The sequence below is a fragment of the Kogia breviceps genome, chromosome 6, assembly GCF_026419965.1.
Source record: "Kogia breviceps isolate mKogBre1 chromosome 6, mKogBre1 haplotype 1, whole genome shotgun sequence".
NCBI classification, from domain to species: domain Eukaryota; kingdom Metazoa; phylum Chordata; class Mammalia; order Artiodactyla; family Physeteridae; genus Kogia; species Kogia breviceps.
Window position 1 is genome coordinate 73,611,730 of NC_081315.1, and position 20,035 is coordinate 73,631,764.

The window sequence follows — 20,035 nt, forward strand, 5'->3', positions numbered from 1 at the left end:
AAGCTTTTTATGCATCTATTGAGATGATCATATGGTTTTTCTCCTTCAGTTTGTTGATATGGTGTATCACGTTGATTGATTTGCGTATATTGAAGAATCCTTGCATTCCTGGAATAAACCCCACTTGATCATGGTGTATGATCCTTTTAATGTGCTGTTGGATTCTGTTTGCTAGTATTTTGTTGAGGATTTTGGCATCTATGTTCATCAGTGATATTAGCCTGTAGTTTTCTTTCTTTGTGACGTCTTTGTCTGGTTTTGGTATCAGGGTGATGGTGGCCTCATAGAATGAGTTTGGGAGTGTTCCTCCCTCTGCTCTGTTTTGGAAGAGTTTGAGAAGGATAGGTGTTAGCTCTTCTCTAAATGTTTGATAGAATTCACCTGTGAAGCCATCTGGTCCTGGGCTTTTGTTTATTGGAAGATTTTTAATCACAGTTTCAATTTCAGTGCTTGTGATTGGTCTGTTCATATTTTCTATTTCTTCCTGGTTCAGTCTTGGCAGGTTGTGCATTTCTAAGAATTTGTCCATTTCTTCCAGGTTGTCCAGTTTATTGGCATAGAGTTGCTTGTAGTAATCTCTAATAATCTTTTGTATTTCTGCAGAGTCAGTTGTTACATCTCTTTTTCATTTCTAATTCTACTGAATTGAGACTTCTCCCTTTTTTTCTTGATGAGTCTGGCTAATGGTTTATCAATTTTATTTATCTTCTCAAAGAACCAGCTTTTACTTTTATTGATCTTCGCTATTGTTTTCTTCATTTCTTTTTCATTTATTTCTGATCTGATCTTTATGATTTCTTTCCTTCTGCTAAACTTGGGGTTTTTTTGTTCTTCCTTCTCTAATTGCTTTAGGTGCAAAGTTAGGTTGTTTATTCGAGATGTTTCCTGTTTCTTAAGGTATGATTGTATTGCTATAAACTTCCCTCTTAGAACTGCTTTTGCTGCATCCCATAGGTTTTGGGTCGTCGTGTCTCCATTGTCGTTTGTTTCTAAGTACTTTTTGATTTCCTCTTTGATTTCTTCAGTGATCACTTCGTTATTAAGTAGTGTATTGTTTAGCCTCCATGTTTTTGTATTTTTTACAGATCTCTTCCTGTAATTGATATCTAGTCTCATAGCGTTGTGGTCAGAAAAGATACTTGATACGATTTCAATTTTCTTAAATTTGCCAAGGCTAGATTTGTGACCCAAGATATGATCTATCCTGGAGAATGTTCCATGAGCACTTGAGAAAAATGTGTATTCTGTTGTTTTTGGATGGAATGTCCTATAAATATCAGTTAAGTCTATCTTGTGTAATGTATCATTTAAAGCTTGTGTTTCCCTATTTATTTTCAATTTGGATGATCTGTCTATTGGTGACAGTGGGGTGTTAAAGTCCCCTACTATGATTGTGTTACTGTCGATTTCCCCTTTTATGGCTGTTAGTATTTGCCTTATGTATTGAGGTGCTCCTATGTTGGGTGCATAAATATTTACAATTGTTATATCTTCTTCATGGATCGATCCCTTGATCATTATGTAGTGTCCTTCTTTGTCTCTTGTAATAGTTTTTATTTTAAAGTCTATTTTGTCTGATATGAGAATTGCTACTCCAGCTTTCTTCTGATTTCCATTTGCATGGAATATCTTTTTCCATCTCCTCACTTTCAGTCTGTAAGTGTCCCTAGGTCTGAAGTGGGTCTCTTGTAGACAGCATATATATGGGTCCTGTTATTGTATCCATTCAGCCAGTCTGTGTCTTTTGGTGGGAACATTTAATCCATTTACATTTAAGGTAATTATTGATATGTGCGTTCCTATTACCATTTACTTAATTGTTTCAGGTTGTTCTTGTAGGTCTTTTCCTTCTCTTGTGTTTCTTGCTTAGAGAAGTTCCTTTAGCATTTGTTGTAAAGCGGGTTTGGTGGTGCTGAACTCTCTCAGCTTTTGCTTGTCTGTAAAGGTTTTAATTTCTCCATCAAATCTGAATGAGATCCTTGCTGGGTAGAGTAATCTTGGTTGTAGGTTATTTTCCTTCATCATTTTAAATATGTCCTGCCACTCCCTTCTGGCTTGTAGAGTTTCTGCTGAAAGATCAGATGTTAGCCTTATGGGGATTCCCTTGTGTGTTATTTGGTGTTTTTCCCTTGCTTTTAATATGTTTTCTTTGTATTTAATTTTTGACAGTTTGATTATTATGTGTCTTGGCGTGCTTATCCTTGGGTTTATCCTGTATGGGACTCTCCGTGCTTCCTGGACTTGATTGACTATTTCCTTTCCTATATTAGGGAAGTTTTCAACTATAATCTCTTCAAATATTTTCTCAGTCCCTTTCTTTTTCTCTTCTTCTTCTGGGACCCCTATGATTCGAATGTTGGTGCGTTTAATGTTGTCCCAGAGGTCTCTGAGACCGTCCTCAGTTCTTTTCATTCTTTTTTCTTTCTTCTGCTCTGCAGCAGTTATTTCCACTATTTTATCTTCCAGGTCACTTATCCGTCCTTCTGCCTCAGTTATTCTGCTATTGATCCTATCTAGAGTATTTTTCATTTCATTTATTGTGTTGCTCATCGTTACTTGCTTCCTCTTTATTTCTTCTAGGTCCTTGTTAACTGTTTCTTGCAATTTTTCTATTCTATTTCCAAGATTTTGAATCATCTTTACTATCATTATTCTGAATTCCTTTTCAGGTAGACTGGCTATTACCTCTTCATTTGTTAGGTATGGTGTGTTTTTATCTTGCTCCTTCATCTGCTGTGTGTTTTTCTGTCTTCTCATTTTGCTTATCTTACTGTGTTTGGGGTCTCCTTTTTGCAGGCTGCAGGTTCGTAGTTCTCTCTGTTTTTGGTGGCTGTCCCCAGTGGCTGAGGGTGGTTCAGTGGGTTGGGCAGGTTTCCTGGCTGGGGGGACTAGTGCCTCTGTTCTGGTGGATGAGGCTGGATCTTGTCTTTCTCGTGAGCAGGTCCACGTCTGGTGGTTTGTATGGGGATGTTGGTAGCCTTATTACGACTTTAGGCAGCCTCTCTGCTAATGGATGGGGCTACAGACCTGTCCTGCTCTTTGTTGGGTATAGGGTATTCAGCACTGTTCGTTGCTGGTCCTTGAGTGAAGCTGGGTCTTGGTGTTGAGATGGAGATCTCTGGGAGATTTTCGCCATTTGATATTACGTGGAGCTGAGAGGTCTCTTGTGGACCAGTGTCCTGAGGTTGGTTCTCCCACCTCAGAGACACAGCTTTGACACCTGGCTGGAGTGCCAAGAGCCTTTAATCCACACAGCTTAGTTTGCACAACAAAGTGGAAACTCCAGGGCTCAAATCCAGGACAGTCTGACTATAGAGCCCGCTTCAACCAAGCGGCGGCCGCGGGCGGGTCTGGGGTCCCAGCCGGTAGGGGCGCTGGGGACGGTGGGGGTCGGTCCAGGCCCGGGAGGGCCCCGGGGGCGCGAATCGGGCCGGGGGCTGTTGCCGCAGCTGCTGGAGGCGGGTCGCCTGCTGGACGTCTGAGAGCAGGTCCTTCTGCCCCTCAGCTGAGTGAAAGCTGTGGAGGTCTGTGTCTGCCCTGCGCCCCACCGCGGTCTCGCACTCCTCGGCCACCGCCAGGCCGGAAACTGGGGCCCTGGGACGCATCACCTCGGAAGGGTCGGCACAGTCGGTATCGGACCGGCCCGTCTCGTGGGCCGAGAGGCTGAGGATAGGGGTTCTGGTGACCAGGGAGTGTGCACTGTCCAGCTCGCCGGCCTGCAGGGCCTGGGGGTCCGGCACAGCCTCACAGGAGCCGCTGGCACCTCTGCCCTTGGACAGGGTCTTCCCTGGTCCATCAATTTAGTCCTTTAATGACCTGAATGAGGATAGCCCCACTGCCATCTTGCAGAGTACATGTTGCAAGTGAGAAGCTGACCTTCATTGTTGTTAAGCCACTAATATATTAGAATTATTTGTGTTACACAGCATAGCATAACCTGCCCTGACTGATACAATAGATAATAGAGAATGAAAAATAAAAGTTGTGGAAGCTTCCTTTTGTTACTAAAATTATTATAAATACATTGAGTATAAAATGCTATGAAACATTCAAGGGGAAAAAAGTCTAAATCTGGGGCAATCTAAACACTTCCTCCAGAAGGCCTTGCCAGACTTCCCACAAATATGCATCTTCTTTGTGTTCCCAGAGCACACTCTGCATATACCACATACACACTCAGGTGAAATTGTCTGTTTTCTTGTCTGCCTCCTCGAAGGTAGGAAGGTATATTATGCATGCCTGCATCTCAAGCACCCAGCAGAATGCTTGGCACCAGTGAAGGTCTCAATAAATACTTGTTGAATGCATGAATGATGAAGGAAGTCATGGGAGAAGATGATCTTGTCTAGAGATGTATGGGTGCAAAGTGAGAAGAGAGCTTAGGACAGATGACGCAAAATTTACTGGATAGGTAGAGAAAGATGAGCTCAAGGAGACAGAGAAAGAGCCGCCAGAAATAGAAGGAAAATTAGAAATGATAATATCCAGGCAAAGCAGAAGGGCATTTCAGGAAGGGTGTAGTCAAGACTGAGCAAGATCATATCTGGGCGTCACATCTGAATGGAAGAAAGCATTGTTGGCACCAAAAATGAACATGCTCATTGTGAACAGATATAAACAAACACAGAGAGGAAGCACAGGCTCTCCATTTCAAACTCTTGCTCAAACACACATCGGTTCCAAATTCTGCACATTCAAAAAAGGACATTGGGGGCCTCAGAACAGATTTAGTAGTAGGCAAAGGTCAGATTGCAGTGGGTTAAGGACTGGATGAAGCATAGAAATCACCTGGGGATCTCATTAGAAGGCAAATTTGACAGGTCTGGAGTGGGGCCCAAGATTCCAGATTCTGCATTTCACACAAACTCCCTAGTGATGCTGCATCCACGGACTACACTTTGAGTACAAGGCTTTAGACTGCCCTTTCCAAAACTTTAGACATAATGCATAACCCCAGGCCTAAGGAATTAACGAAAAACTATTTTCAGGTTTGAGAACTCTATGTTTTTGAATCTGCTCAGAAGACCAGCATTATTGAAGGAATTTGGAGAATTAAATAAGGAACGTGGAGTCACGTCATAAAAGAGCACGGAAAATCTTAAGGTTTTGGTGTAAAGAAATCAGGATCTGGGAGGTTTTCCATTTTTAAATGATATTCAAAACACAACACTATAATTTAGGAAGTTAAGATTCTTATCATTCCAAATTCTTGTAAAAGCCACAAGCTGCTAAGAAATTTGGTAAGAGAAAAACTGTATTTAAGTTCAATGATCTCCAGCTCATCTAGCATTTTTGAAGAGGAAAGTCACTTTTATAGAGGAATATTTCTCTTGAGTTCAAGAAAAACAAACTATTTTACCATATTTCCTATACTCCCCATCACTATAATTTCTTTTTTCTTCAATGCATGACAAAAATTAAAAATTAATAGGTCCCACATAGACTTTACATAGAATTAAGAAAACTAGGATGGTAACCTTAGGCCATTTTTAAGCTTAAGGCTAAAACAAAATTTATTTTAGATGTGGATGAGTGCACGAGCCTTTGAAACCAAGTCTTGAAACCAAGTCTGAATCAAGGCAAAAGCAGTGAGGATGGGAACATTTGGAAGAGAGCTTTCAGCGGCAAAATTGTAAGAACATAATGGAAAGAGTCAGAGGTCCCTTCAAGGTTTCCAGTTTGAATTACTGGGTAAATGAAGATATTGACCAAGATGGGGTGGTTGCATTAGTGTTATTCATCAACTATTTTCAATTCTCAACAGCTGGGGAAAAAAAAAGTTAAGAACGTTCTAATGAGATGTGGGGGGACCATACCTTTGACGAAGTCAATTTGAGATGAATAATAGTTTGCAAAAATCAGTGCAGGACGGAGCGAGAAGATGGCGGAAGAGTAAGACGCGGGGATCACCTTCCTCCTCACAGAGACATCAGAAATATATCTACACGTGGAACTGCTCCTATAGAACACCCACCGAACGCTGGCAGAAGACCTCAGACCTCCCAAAAGGCAAGAAACTCCCCACGTACCTGGGCTCTTCGCACTCCAGCCAGGTGTCAAGGCTATGTCTCTGAGGTGGGAGAACTAACCTCAGGACACTGGTCCACAAGAGACCTCTCAGCTCCACGTAATATCAAACGGCGAATATCTCCCAGAGATCTCCATCTCAACACCAAGACCCAGATTCACTCAAGGACCAGCAACGAACAGTGCTGGACACCCTATACTCAACAAAGAGTGAGACAGGTCTACAGCCCCATCCATTAGCAGAGAAGCTGCCTAGAATCACAGTAAGGCTACCGACATCCCCATACACGCCCCCAGACGTGGACCTGCCCACCAGGGAGACGGGATCCAGCCTCATCCACCAGAACAGGGGCACTGGTCCCCCCAACCAGGAAACCTGCTCAACCCACTGAACCAACCTCAGCCACTGGGGACAGCCACCAAAAATAGATAGAAATACGAACCTGCAGCCTGCAAAAGGGAGACCCCAAACACAGTAAGATAAGCAAAATGAGAAGACAGAAAAACACACAGCAGATGAAGGAACAAGATAAAAACACACCATATGTAACAAATGAAGAGGTAATAGCCAATCTACCTGAAAGAGAATTTAGAATAATGATGGTGAAGATGATGCAAAATCTTGGAAATAGAATAGACAAATTGCAAGAAACAGTTAACAAGGACCTAGAAGATATAAAGAGGAAGCAAGTAACGATGAGCAACACAATAAATGAAATGAAAAATACTCTAGACGGGATCAGTAGCAGAATAACTGAGGCAGAAGGACGGATAGGTGACCTGGAAGATAAAATAATGGAAATAACTACTGCAGAGCAGAAGAAAGAAAAAACAATGAAAAGAACTGAGGACAGTCTCAGAGATCTCTGGGACAACATTAAACGCACCAACATTTGAATCATAGGGGTCCCAGAAGAAGAAGAGAAAAAGAAAGGGACTGAGAAAATATTTGAAGAGATTATAGTTGAATACTTCCCTAATATAGGAAAGGAAATAGTCAACCAAGTCCAGAAAGCACAGAGAGTCCCATACAGGATAAACCCAAGGATAAACACGCCGAGACACATAATAATCAAATTGTCAAAAATTAAATACAAAGAAAACATATTAAAAGCAGCAAGGGAAAAACAACAAATAACACAAAAGGGAATCCCCATAAGGCTAACATCTGATCTTTCAGCAGAAACTCTAAAAGCCAGAAGGGAGTGGCAGGACATATTTAAAGTGATGAAGGAGAAAAACCTGCAACCAAGATTACTCTACCCAGCAAGGATCACATTCAGATTTGATGGAGAAATTAAAACCTTTACAGACAAGCAAAAGCTGAGAGAGTTCAGCACCACCAAACCAGCTTTACAACAAATGCTAAAGGAACTTCTATAAGCAAGAAACATAAGAGAAGGAAAAGACCTACAAGAACAACCTGAAACAATTAAGTAAATGGTAATAGGAACGCACATATCAATAATTACCTTAAATGTAAATGGATTAAATGTTCCCACCAAAAGACACAGACTGGCTGAATGGATACAAAAACAGGACCCATATATATGCTGTCTACAAGAGACCCACTTCAGACCTAGGGACACTTACAGGCTGAAAGTGAGGGGATGGAAAAAGATATTCCATGCAAATGGAAATCAGAAGAAAGCTGGAGTAGCAATTCTCATATCAGACAAAATAGACTTTAAAATAAAAACTATTACAAGAGACAAAGAAGGACACTACATAATGATCAAGGGATCGATCCATGAAGAAGATATAACAATTGTAAATATTTATGCACCCAACATAGGTGCACCTCAATACATAAGGCAAATACTAACAGCCATAAAAGGGGAAATCGACAGTAACACAATCATAGTAGGGGACTTTAACACCCCACTGTCACCAATGGACAGATCATCCAAAATGAAAATAAATAAGGAAACACAAGCTTTAAATGATACATTATACAAGATGGATTTACTTGATATTTATAGGACATTCCATCCAAAAACAACAGAATACACATTTTTCTCAAGTGCTCATGGAACATTCTCCAGGATAGATCATATCTTGGGTCACAAATCTAGCCTTGGCAAATTTAAGAAAATTGAAATCGTATCAAGTATCTTTTCTGACCACAACGCTATGAGACTAGATATCAATTACAGGAAGAGATCTGTAAAAAATACAAACACATGGAGGCTAAACAATACACTACTTAATAACGAAGTGATCACTGAAGAAATCAAAGAGGAAATCAAAAAGTACTTAGAAACAAACGACAATGGAGACACGACGACCCAAAACCTATTGGATGCAGCAAAAGCAGTTCTAAGAGGGAAGTTTATAGCAATACAATCATACCTTAAGAAACAGGAAACATCTCGAATAAACAACTTAACTTTGCACCTAAAGTAGTTAGAGAAGGAAGAACAAAAAAACCCCAAATTTAGCAGAAGGAAAGAAATCATAAAGATCAGATCAGAAATAAATGAAAAAGAAATGAAGGAAACAATAGCAAAGATCAATAAAAGTAAAAGCTGGTTCTTTGAGAAGATAAATAAAATTGATAAACCATTAGCCAGACTCATCAAGAAAAAAAGGGAGAAGACTCAAATCAATAGAATTAGAAATGAAAAAGGAGATGTAACAACTGACTCTGCAGAAATACAAAAGATTATTAGAGATTACTACAAGCAACTCTATGCCAATAAACTGGACAACCTGGAAGAAATGGACAAATTCTTAGAAATGCACAACCTGCCAAGACTGAACCAGGAAGAAATAGAAAATATGAACAGACCAATCACAAGCACTGAAATTGAAACTGTGATTAAAAATCTTCCAATAAACAAAAGCCCAGGACCAGATGGCTTCACAGGTGAATTCTATCAAACATTTAGAGAAGAGCTAACACCTATCCTTCTCAAACTCTTCCAAAACATAGCAGAGGGAGGAACACTCCCAAACTCATTCTATGAGGCCACCATCACCCTGATACCAAAACCAGACAAAGACGTCACAAAGAAAGAAAACTATAGGCCAATATCACTGATGAACATAGATGCAAAAATCCTCAACAAAATACTAGCAAACAGAATCCAACAGCACATTAAAAGGATCATACACCATGATCAAGTGGGGTTTATTCCAGGAATGCAAGGATTCTTGCATATACGCAAATCAATATATGCAAATCAATCAACATGATACACCATATCAACAAACTGAAGGAGAAAAACCATATGATCATCTCAATAGATGCATAAAAAGCTTTTGATAAAATTCAACACCCATTTATGATGAAAACCCTGCAGAAAGTAGGCATAGAGGGAACTTTCCTCAACATAATAAAGGCCATATATGACAAACCCACAGCCAGCATTGTTCTCAATGGTGGAAAGCTGAAACCATTTCCACTGAGATCAGGAACAAGACAAGGTTGCCCACTCTCACCACTCTTATTCAACCTAGTTTTGGAAGTTCTAGCCACAGCAATTAGAGAAAAACAAGAAATAAAAGGAATCCAAATAGGAAAAGAAGAAGTAAAGCTGTCACTGTTTGCAGATGACATGATACTATACATAGAGAATACTAAGGATGCTACCAGAAAACTACTAGAACTAATCAATGAATTTGGTAAAGTAGCAGGATACAAAATTAATGCACAGAAATCTCTTGCATTCTTATACACTAATGATGAAAAATCCGAGAGGGAAATTAAGAAAACACTCCCATTTACCAATAAATGCTGGAGAGGGTGTGGAGTAAAGGGAACCCTCTTGCACTGTTGGTGGGAATGTAAATTCATACAGCCACTATGGAGAACAGTATGGAGGTTCCTTAAAAAACTACAAATAGAACTACCATATGACCCAGCAATCCCACTACTGGGCATATACCCTGAGAAAACGATAATTCAAAAAGAGTCATGTACCAAAATGTTTATTGCAGCTCTATTTACGATAGCCAGGACATGGAAGCAACCTAAGTGTCCATCAACAGATGAATGGATAAGGAAGATGTAGCACATATATACAATGGAATATTACTCAGCCATAAAAAGAAATGAAACTGAGTTATTTGTAATGATGTGGATAGACCTGGAGTCTGTCATACAGAGTGAAGTAAGTCAGAAGGAGAAAAACAAATACCGTATGCTAACACATATATATGGAATCTAAAAAAAAAAAAAAATGTCATGAAGAGATTAGTGGTAGGATGGGAATAAAACACAGACCTACTAGAGCATGGACTTGAGGATATGGGGAGGGGGAAGGGTAAGTTGTGACGATGTGAGAGAGTGGCAGGGACCTATACACACTACCAAATGTAAATTAGATAGCTAGTGGGAAGCTGCAGCATAGCACAGGGAGTTCACCTCTGTGCTTTTTGACCACCTAGAGGGGTGGGATAGGGAGGGTGGGAGGGAGGGGGACACAAGAGGGAAGAGTTATGGGAACATATGTATATGTATAACTGATTCACTTTGTTGTAAAGGAGAAACTAACACACTATTGTAAAACAGTTATACTCCAATAAAGACGTTAAAAAAAAAAATTAAAAGAAAAAAAAAAAAATCAGTGCAGACGTCTGGAGCCTTTGCTCCGCAACAAGAGAGGCCGTGATAGTGAGAGGCCCGCGCACCACGATGAACAGTGGCCCCCGCTCACCGCAAGTAGAGAAAGCCCTCGCACAGAAACGAAGACCCAACGCAGCCAAAAATAAATAAATAAATAAATAAATTTAAATCATATGGGCTTCTAAGAAGACCTCTGCTTAAAAAAGAAAAAAAAAAAAAAAAAAAATCAGTGCAGACCATACTCCAAAGCACCACATTTATAAGATGCTTGAAATAACTTTCTATTTTTTTCCCTGCCACATTCTCTACCCACTTCAACCCTTTCTCCAGACAGGTGTCAAAAACACCTTTTAACAGCCCCAACCAGATCAATCACACCACTCCCCCACTCCAAAATCCTCATGGTGAAGGTCATGGTTAAAGTGCCACCCACTCAGGGAAGGCTTCTCAGACCACGTTCAGACCCTGTCAGATCCTGTCTCAAAGAAACTCTCTTCCTGCATAGGAGTTACCTCTGTGGTAACTAATCAATTGTGTGGTCATTTTTATGTGTCCCTCCTTCACTGAACTAGGAAGCCCATGAGGATAGGCTGATTCAGGGCTGTGCCCAAGTCCCATAGGATACTGCCTCGAATTTAACAGGCATTCAATAAAGGAATAAACAGTATCAAATTATATCTACAATTTTATGTCTGTTCAATGTTGCTCAACATGTCAATATAATTTTACTTTAAGTGTTGCATATATAATGTTTCTATATTATTTATAAATAATTTAAGGCAGATATCAGTCCAAGCTCTGATCAAGTATTCCATGGTACTAGCTGACTCTTGTAGTCCTGTGATGGAGCACAACACGTGATGGAAGAACTAAACTGCTAGTTTAGCTCTTATAAGAGAGGAATGAGTCTCTGAAAGTGGCTCTCAGGCCTGAGCCTAACAGTCAAGTGAAACTTGGCATCACACTGCAAATCCAACAGTCGGTCAACTTTACTTCTTCCTAGCTACTTTATTAGCAATTAAACTATACTATGGCAATGGCTTGGTTGTAGGGTTATGGGGTTATAAATCATGGGATTACTATGATGATGGGTCATAGTACACAGATTTTAGTTCTTATAGATAGAGTTAAAATGAGATAAGGACATTTTTGGTTAATTTTTGAGTGTAAGAGAACTATTTATTAACAAGTTATCTAATATTAGTAATAATATTCATAAGCAAAAACCAATTTTTTACTCTCATAATGAATGTTGTCACCTACAAAAACATTTTCACAATATGATATCGTTATATGCAGAACCTAAAAAAAATGATACAAACGAACTTATTTACAAAGCAGAAACAGACTCACAGACTTACAGAACAAACTTATGGTTACCGGGGGGAAGGGATAGATTGGGAGTTTGGGATTGACGTGTACACACTGCTATATTTTAAATGGATAACCAGCAGGACTTCCCTGGTGGTCCAGTGGCTAAGACTTCGCGTTTCCACTGCAGGGAGTGTGGGTTCGATCCCTGGTCGGGAAACTAAGATCCCACGTGCCACGCGGCATAGCCAAAAAAAAAAAAAAAGATAACCAACAAGGACCTACTGTGTAGCACAGGGAATTCTGCTCAATAGTCGTATTAATTTAAATGGGAAAAGAATTTGAAAAAGAATAGAATGTATATGTATAACTGAATTACTTTGCTATATACCTGAAACTAACACATTATTAATCAACTATACTCCAATATAAAACAAAATTTTTTTAAAAAATAAAAACACTTTCACAGATATTATTTCATTTTACTTCCATAACAATTCTGTGAAATGAATAAGAATTATATTCCCCATCTCACAGAGAAGGTAAAGCATGTGACCAGAAGTCACACATCTAGTAAATGGAAGAGTAAGATGCTAAACCCAGACCTCCTAGCATTGAGTTATAAATTCTTTCTTGTAGGTCACATGGCCCTTCAGTATTAGACTATAACTGAAGAAATAAAAACCCAGGTATAATATTGTACCTTTCTTACTCTTCATTTTTCCTTTCAATTTCCTTCGAAAACCTGAATCTTCATTTTAGAGTCCAAACTAAACTAAATTAAACAAAACTTTTGTAGCTCCAGCTTCAGTTTAAGGGGTTGAGGAGAGAAACGATTTGCTATTGCTCTTTTCCGCAGCCTGCTGCTGAAATAATTATTCAGAAAGTCCAACTCTCTTATCTTCAGAAATCTCTGCCATCTTTACTTTACACATGCCACAAGCCCAAAGAGACAAAATTAGAAACACGTAGTGCACCTGTGTTTGTTAGCATAAGGTTTTATTATCTTCCCTAATCAATAAACTTCTCACTATTATCTCTTTGCCTTTTGAAGCCAGAGCTCCTGTTATTTGTACGCAAGTGGCATTCCAGCATCCCTTAGCAACCCTTACAGACCCAGAAATAACTATAAAACTTTGAAAGAGCACGGATTATAAACGCAAACCAAACAGAACATTCTTAAAAGCAAGCAGAATCTAATGAGGTTTTTAAAACAAAGGTATAAAAGGATTTTATTGCTCATTAGAACAACAAACATCTCAGTTATCAAACAGGAAATGTTTATTTGGGCAGATATTACTTAATATATCTATATCAAATCACCTGATGCAGAACCTATGAAAATAATGCTTTTGAAGACTGTTTGGAAAACACCCACTTTCTAAAGGTTACCTACATATAAGCCAAAATAGCACTAAGAAATGGTTACAAATTGGTTTACTTCCTAATCTCATATGAGTGATAAAAGAAAAAATCTACCCCTAGGTATAAGCCCAAGATAAATGAAAACATATGTCCGCACAAGAACATGAACATGAAGGTTCAGAGCAACATTATTCGTAATAGCCAAAAGATGGAAACTAAAATGTCCATCGATTGATAAATGGATTTTTTTAATGTGGTAAATCCATACAATGGAGTACTATTTCGCCATAAGGAATGAAGTACTGATAGATACTAAAACATGGATGAACCTTGAAAATATTATGTGGAGTGAAAGAAGCCAGTCACAAAAACCACATATGGTCATATGAAATGTCCAGAATAGGGGAATCTATAGAGACACAAAGTATATTAGTGGTTGCTTAGGGCTGGGGCACATGGGAGATAGAAAGATGGGAGGGTGACAGATAGCTAAAAGAGAATAGAGTTTCTTCTTGAGGTAATGAAAATGTTCTAAAATTGACTGTGGTGACGGTTGAACTTACCTGTGAATATATTAAAAATTATTGAATTACACATTTTAAATGAGTGAATTGTATGGTGTGTAAATTAAATTTCAATAAAGTGATAAAAAATGTTTAAATTTAATATATAAACAAACAAATAAACCCAATTAAAACACTGTTTTAATAGCACCCTGCCTCTGCTCAGAGGCCTCTAAGCTCTGAAGCACTTAAAAATGGGTTTTAAACTTATATTAGCATTCCACCCTGAGATTGAAAGGAAATATTCTTCACAGTGTGTGAGCCATTCCACACAGTGCTCTGAGAATGAGACTGTTAAAAATGACAGGGGTATGACTGAGGGAGCTTCTACCAGACAGACCCTCCCAGACATAACAACTATAAACTCTGGACAAAACACAAAAAAGCAACGACCCCGACGGTACTGGAAAGGAAACAAAAGCAGGCCAAGTCTGGAGGGGAGGGGAGTCTTGGAAAAAGAGAGGGGCAGAGGTGAGTTTCAGGGTTTTGTCCTGCCTTTAGCCCAAGGGCAGGCCAGAGCTGACACCACGTGGGGTAGGACGATTAAAACCCCAATAGAAAACCTGCAGACTTCCTCGGCTGAGGCATTTTCTGTCCTCTTCTTACTTGTCACCCTGTGACCTCTGACCATCTCTCTGCCTTTGGCTTCAGCATTTCCCAGTTCCTTTCCTTCTTCTCCACCAACACTTCCGGTATCTCTTGATGCTTCCTCTTTCCTTGTCTCCCCTAAACACCGGCATCCTCCAGGGCTTTGCCCCCAGCTTTTAATCAGTGCCCTTTCTCCTCACAGTTGATCTGCTTCCACTGAGACTCCCACATTGATAACTGCACTCAGGCTCCCTTCTCAGCTTCCATTCTGGATAGTTCCAGCTTCAGAGTAGTAACAGTGGGGTAGGAGTTAAATTCTAAAGTTAGCACAGAAGCCAGAAATCACACAGACTTACAGTTTCCCTTGAAATTCCCTTGGGAAGGTAAGGTGTTGGACTCTTACAGTCAGTCCTCCATTTCTTGGCCCAGCTTGCCTGCTGAATTTCCTCACCATAAATGCACTTAAACTATGATTCCACTGTATTTAGTTGTTCCACAAGTATCTCCAACTTAACATGTCCTAACTGAACTTCCAGCCTGCCTTCCATCTACCTGCATCCTCCTCCTCCGCCTTTACTTCCTACATTAACAGGTGGCACCAAAATCAACCTGGTTGCCAAAGCTAGAAATCAGAGAGTCAACCTTGACTTCTCTTTGTCCCTCATGCCAAAATCCAATCTGTCTTGATTTCCGTTGATTTTAGTGCCCCAAATGCTTTAATCTAAGCCCTTATCATCTTTTACTTAGACAACAGCCAGTCGCCAAATTGTCTCCCTGCCTTCATTTCTTTATGCCTCCAGTCCCCTATAGTGTATCCAGGTCTTTTGTCTTTTGAAAATGCAAATACAATCAGATTTCTCCCCGCTGGGAAAGATCCTCCCATGGTAAACCACCACCCAGAGCAGTAGAAACAGCTCTTATAAATCATGCTAATTTTAATTTTAACTTCATTTATCTTTAATAATGGCATCACTTACCAACAAAGGAGAGAAGGATCGCCAGCAGGACAATGAGAGCACAGATACATGGAACCAGGACCAGCAATAGGAAACGAAGAATATTCACAGTCACCAGCTTCTGAGAGCAACCGTCACCCATGGTATCATCATCAGCTCCCAAGACCTAAAGTAGGAGAGGAAAATGAAACATGGTTTTAATATTACAAAGCAACTCAGTACATGGTATGACATTTTAGAGTACAGCTATCCATTTAGAGAAGCAGCATTCCTAAGAGATTTTCCTCTGTTTATTTTAGGGCATGAAATGAGGGTAGTCACCAAATCACACTAATAAATGAACTAATAACTACAAATCACATTCAGGGAAGAGCAAATCATCTATTTCTGAAATGTTTTTCAGGAGTATATGAACTTATAACGATATTCCATCTTGATTTTTTTTTTAATGTATCTGCTAATTTGGTATTATTCCAAAGGGCTGTTCTTACCATGGCAAGAACTCACCTTGACATAGAACTCTAAGCAAAGAGTGCCTAATACAGTGATAAAATACTGGTGAGTAGTTGTGGACAGGGCATTATCCAGACTTCATTCTTGTTTTGCTCATTAGTCCTAACCCAAATCTGCATGAATCTGGATAAAATAAGTTTTTAACCATTAATAATTCAGCAACATTGAATATTACTGACCATGTATTTAGTGGCAAGTTGAACAGTGAAAAAGAGCCTGTTCTGTTGGCCACTGACAGGATGCCCTCCACTGTCCACAGTGCCCCTGCAGCCCATCCATTTGTGAGAGAATGATGAGATGCAACGGAGATGGTTCAGCAAGATAAAGTTCTTGTCTTCAAATTCTTTAAATTTTGCTTAGCTCAATCTCTTGCCAGAAACAATGTCTGGAAATTCATTTATTGCAACTTGCTTAGGGGAGTAATTTTTTCAACAGAGATGGAATTAAAAGTGATTTGAATCACTATGAGCAACTCTTCTGATCCCATTAATGAAGATGTTTCTCATGGTTCTCTCTTGGACTTCTGACTCTCCTTGCCTTTTCTTCTCTGACAGTTTCAGAGCTTGAACTACAGCCTTGGTGTACCCAGCTCTTGAATCTCTTGAGTCCTGAACAGATCATATATTTCTGATGCCTAGTGCATAGCATCATCTCTTCTCAACATGTCCAAAACCAAACTAATCTCCTTCTTTATTCATTACCTTCAAACTAGCTCCTGACTTCCATATTTGTGCTAAAACAAACCACTATTCCTATAACCTCAAGACTCCAGACTTTTCCATCATCCCCCCATGCTATTCATTACCAAGTTCTGTTGGTTCTTCCTCTGTAAGAAAAATCTAATTTTTTAAATTGAATGACCTTTGAGAAAGAGCTTTATCATAATCAAGAAGTTGTCCTAACCGATGATCCTGCATTTGATCCTTTCTGATATATAACCAGTACCTGAAAATTTCCCACGGATAAAAAGGCAACTTTGATGAGTTCTTCTGAATTGCAAAGCATATGTGATTCTCCATTTCTGCTTTACTCCTCCTACATCAAAATGAGTTCTGGTTCACTAACACATATTGCATACACTGATGTGATGACACCCTCTGTAATTTTAAGAATTCTCCATGGGAGACATTATTTGAAAGAACGTATGCTGTTAGCTTAAGAATGGCTTGATTTCCTAGATTAATGTCTTTACTGACCCATTCCCTTTGTACCTGGTTTAATTGACCAGCCAACGTGAGTTAATTCAGAGTTAATTTACAATTAAGTGGCAGGAGGAGGTCATGGAAAGGACGCGACCTACTAGTTGAACCATGAGCTGGACTCAGGCAATCAGAGGCTCCTCACCCCCTCTTCTGTCCTTGGAATGTACGTTACTCCCACTGTTCCCACAGCCAAAGCCATTTTCAAGGACACAGCCTTGAGAGAGCAATGTGCTGTTGAGACCATCTGGATGGTATACATGACAGCATCCCATTATGTCTTCTATATAAACTCTTAAGATTCTGGCAGGTGTGGAGATCTAATCACCTTACAGCTGTCCAAGACAAACCTTGCATGTAAGTTCCCTTGCTTATTAAAACTGCCATCTACCAATCTGGAGTGATCTGCCTCTTTCTTCAGTCTCTCCTTGCCTTCCGTATATGAGGGTCAGTTTCAGATTTCACCCAATGTGATCTAACTCATTGACACAATATAATATAAGATCTGCTATAGCACATTGATTATAATACCAGCATTGGGTGGGTGATACCCTTTGAGGCTTAGATATAACATTTACCTGTAAAAAGCCAGTGTGGGGCTTCCCTGGTGGAGCAGTGGTTAAGAATCCTCCTGCCAATGCAGGAGACACAGGTTCGAGCCCTGGCCTGGGAAGATCCCAAGTGCCGTGGAGCAACTCAGCCAGCGAAGCACAACTACTGAGCTCGAGTGCCATAACTACTGAAGCCTGTGTGCCGCAATGAAGAGTAGGCCCCACTCGCCACAACTCGAGAAAGCCTGCGTGCAGCAACAAAGACCCAATGCAGCCAAAAGTAAATAAAATAAATACATTTACAGCCACACATAGATAAGGAAGTAAGGGCCATAGACCAAACGACAGGTCTAATGGCGACCCAGGACAAACCACACAGAACCTGTGTGGAGTCCAAGAGCCCCAGATGTAGTTCAGGAACCAAGAGGTCTTTCAAGATCAAACACAGCCCAAAAAAAAAAAAAAAAGCCAGTGTGGAACTACAGCTCAACAGAAACAGTAGTAGAACTGACTTATTTACTTCATTTACTCAACAAGTAGTTATTGAACACATACTAATTATAATAAGCATAGTGATGGATATAATAACGATTTAAGCCCAACTGTCCCTCCAAAGCTCACAGTCTTGTAGGAGAGATAAGATATGTACGTAAATAACTATATTTCGAGGTAGCAAATGATAAGCACCATGAGATTTATAGGAATTCAAAAGATAGGAATACGATTTCTTGCTGGAGGATCAGTTAAGACATTGTAGAGAACAAGCACTTGAACTAGCCATGATTCTGAGAAAAGTATCCCTGAAAAGCCCTGTTACAGCTTAAAAGAGTGGTAAAATACATCCAGAGAGGTAAAGAGTTACGAACTTTCTTTGGCTTCCACAACAATGGAAAAGCTTTCTTGGTTACTGTGGGTGGTCACAGGAGCATTACAGTGATAATCTTCTTGGGTGGCAAATGCACAATGGCCTCAGTGCTATGTGGAATCCTGTATCCAAATACATCTCATTTAGCATTCATAAGTGAAGAATCAGTAGGGAAAGTGCTAGAGGCTCATTTTAATATCTTATATAAGTATATCAACAAGTATTTGACCTCCAGAAACCATATTCATGATTAGTGCAAATGCTTTCTCCAATAACTAGGAAATTGATTCCTTTTATGAAGGGAAGAATAGGAAGTAATACTTATAAGAAATTCAGAACTAAGAAATACTTAGAAGAAATCTCAGCACTTTCCTCAAGTGCATAACTTTTCTCTTGCACTCATGGCCACTTAAGACTATTGCTATAAATGCTGCATTATTCAGAGGCCCTTTGAGGTTCCTCTGAATATAATGCAACTCTCAGACTTTACTGTTGGGTGAATAATGCCAGATGAGATAAACTGCTAGGACAACTCCTAAGCTTCATTTCAGTGGACTCAACAACCCTCTTGCCAGAAGGCACCCTCCTCCAGAATCTATCCTCCACATACTTGAAACAGTAAGCTAAGCACAGGCACGAGCATTCCACGGTGCAGGCAGAGAGCAATGCATCTTGCTGACCTGCACATATTTCAAATATGTAGTTCTCATGTTTTATTAATCCTGTTGGTGAAAACTCATTTCTTGTGTCTTAAGAACTACATTTATTTTTAAAGGTGTCGTGTTGGCTTATGTAACATATATGGATACAATCTACCTGACTGGGAATCTCCTTGAGTCATTGGTTCCATTGGGAGACCTTCTCATCTGTCTCTTTTACATTCTTTACTGTGCTTGCCTCCTGGCTTAGTGATTCAACTTTTTTTCACAACAGCCATTCTCTCTCTCGTTTTTAAACATATAGTTGGTTTACAATGTTGTATTAGGTTCAGATGTACAGCACAGTGACCCAGTTATACACACACACACACACACACACACACACACATATATATACACATATATATTCTTTTTCAGATTCTTTTCCATTATAGGTTATTATAGGATATTGAGTAGAGTTCCCAGTGCTATACAGTAGGTCCTTGTTGGTTATCTATTTTATATATAGTAGTGTGTATATAGTAGTGTGTAATCCCAAACTCCTAATTTATCCCTCTCCCCCTTCCCCTTTAGTAATTATACATTTGTTTTCTATGTCTGTGAGTCTATTTCTGTTTTGTAAATAAGTTCATTTGTATCATTTTTTTAGATTCCACATATGAGCAATATCATATGCTATTTGTCTTTGGTTTACTTCACTTAGCATGATAATCTCTAGGTCCATCCATGTTGCTGCAAATGGCATTATTTCATTCTTTTTTATGGCTGAGTAATATTCCTCTGTGTGTGTGTGTGTGTGTGTGTGTGTGTGTGTGTGTGTGTGTGTGTGTGTATCACATCTTCTTAATCCATTCATCATGACAGCCAT

The 20,035-nt window shown here is 39.5% G+C and overlaps 1 protein-coding gene across 5 annotated transcripts in view; it reads right to left on the reverse strand.

Annotated features, from left to right (window-relative positions):
* The window catches only part of CORIN (corin, serine peptidase), a 278,076-nt gene that overhangs the window by 227,429 nt on the left and 30,612 nt on the right, over nucleotides 1-20,035 (reverse strand). For all 5 annotated transcript variants that reach the window (XM_067036047.1, XM_059067269.2, XM_067036046.1 and 2 more), the window contains exon 2: nucleotides 15,402-15,546. In XM_067036047.1, coding sequence (XP_066892148.1) covers nucleotides 15,402-15,522 — 121 coding nt within the window. In that variant the 5' untranslated portion in view covers nucleotides 15,523-15,546. The remainder of the gene's footprint in view (nucleotides 1-15,401; nucleotides 15,547-20,035) is intronic.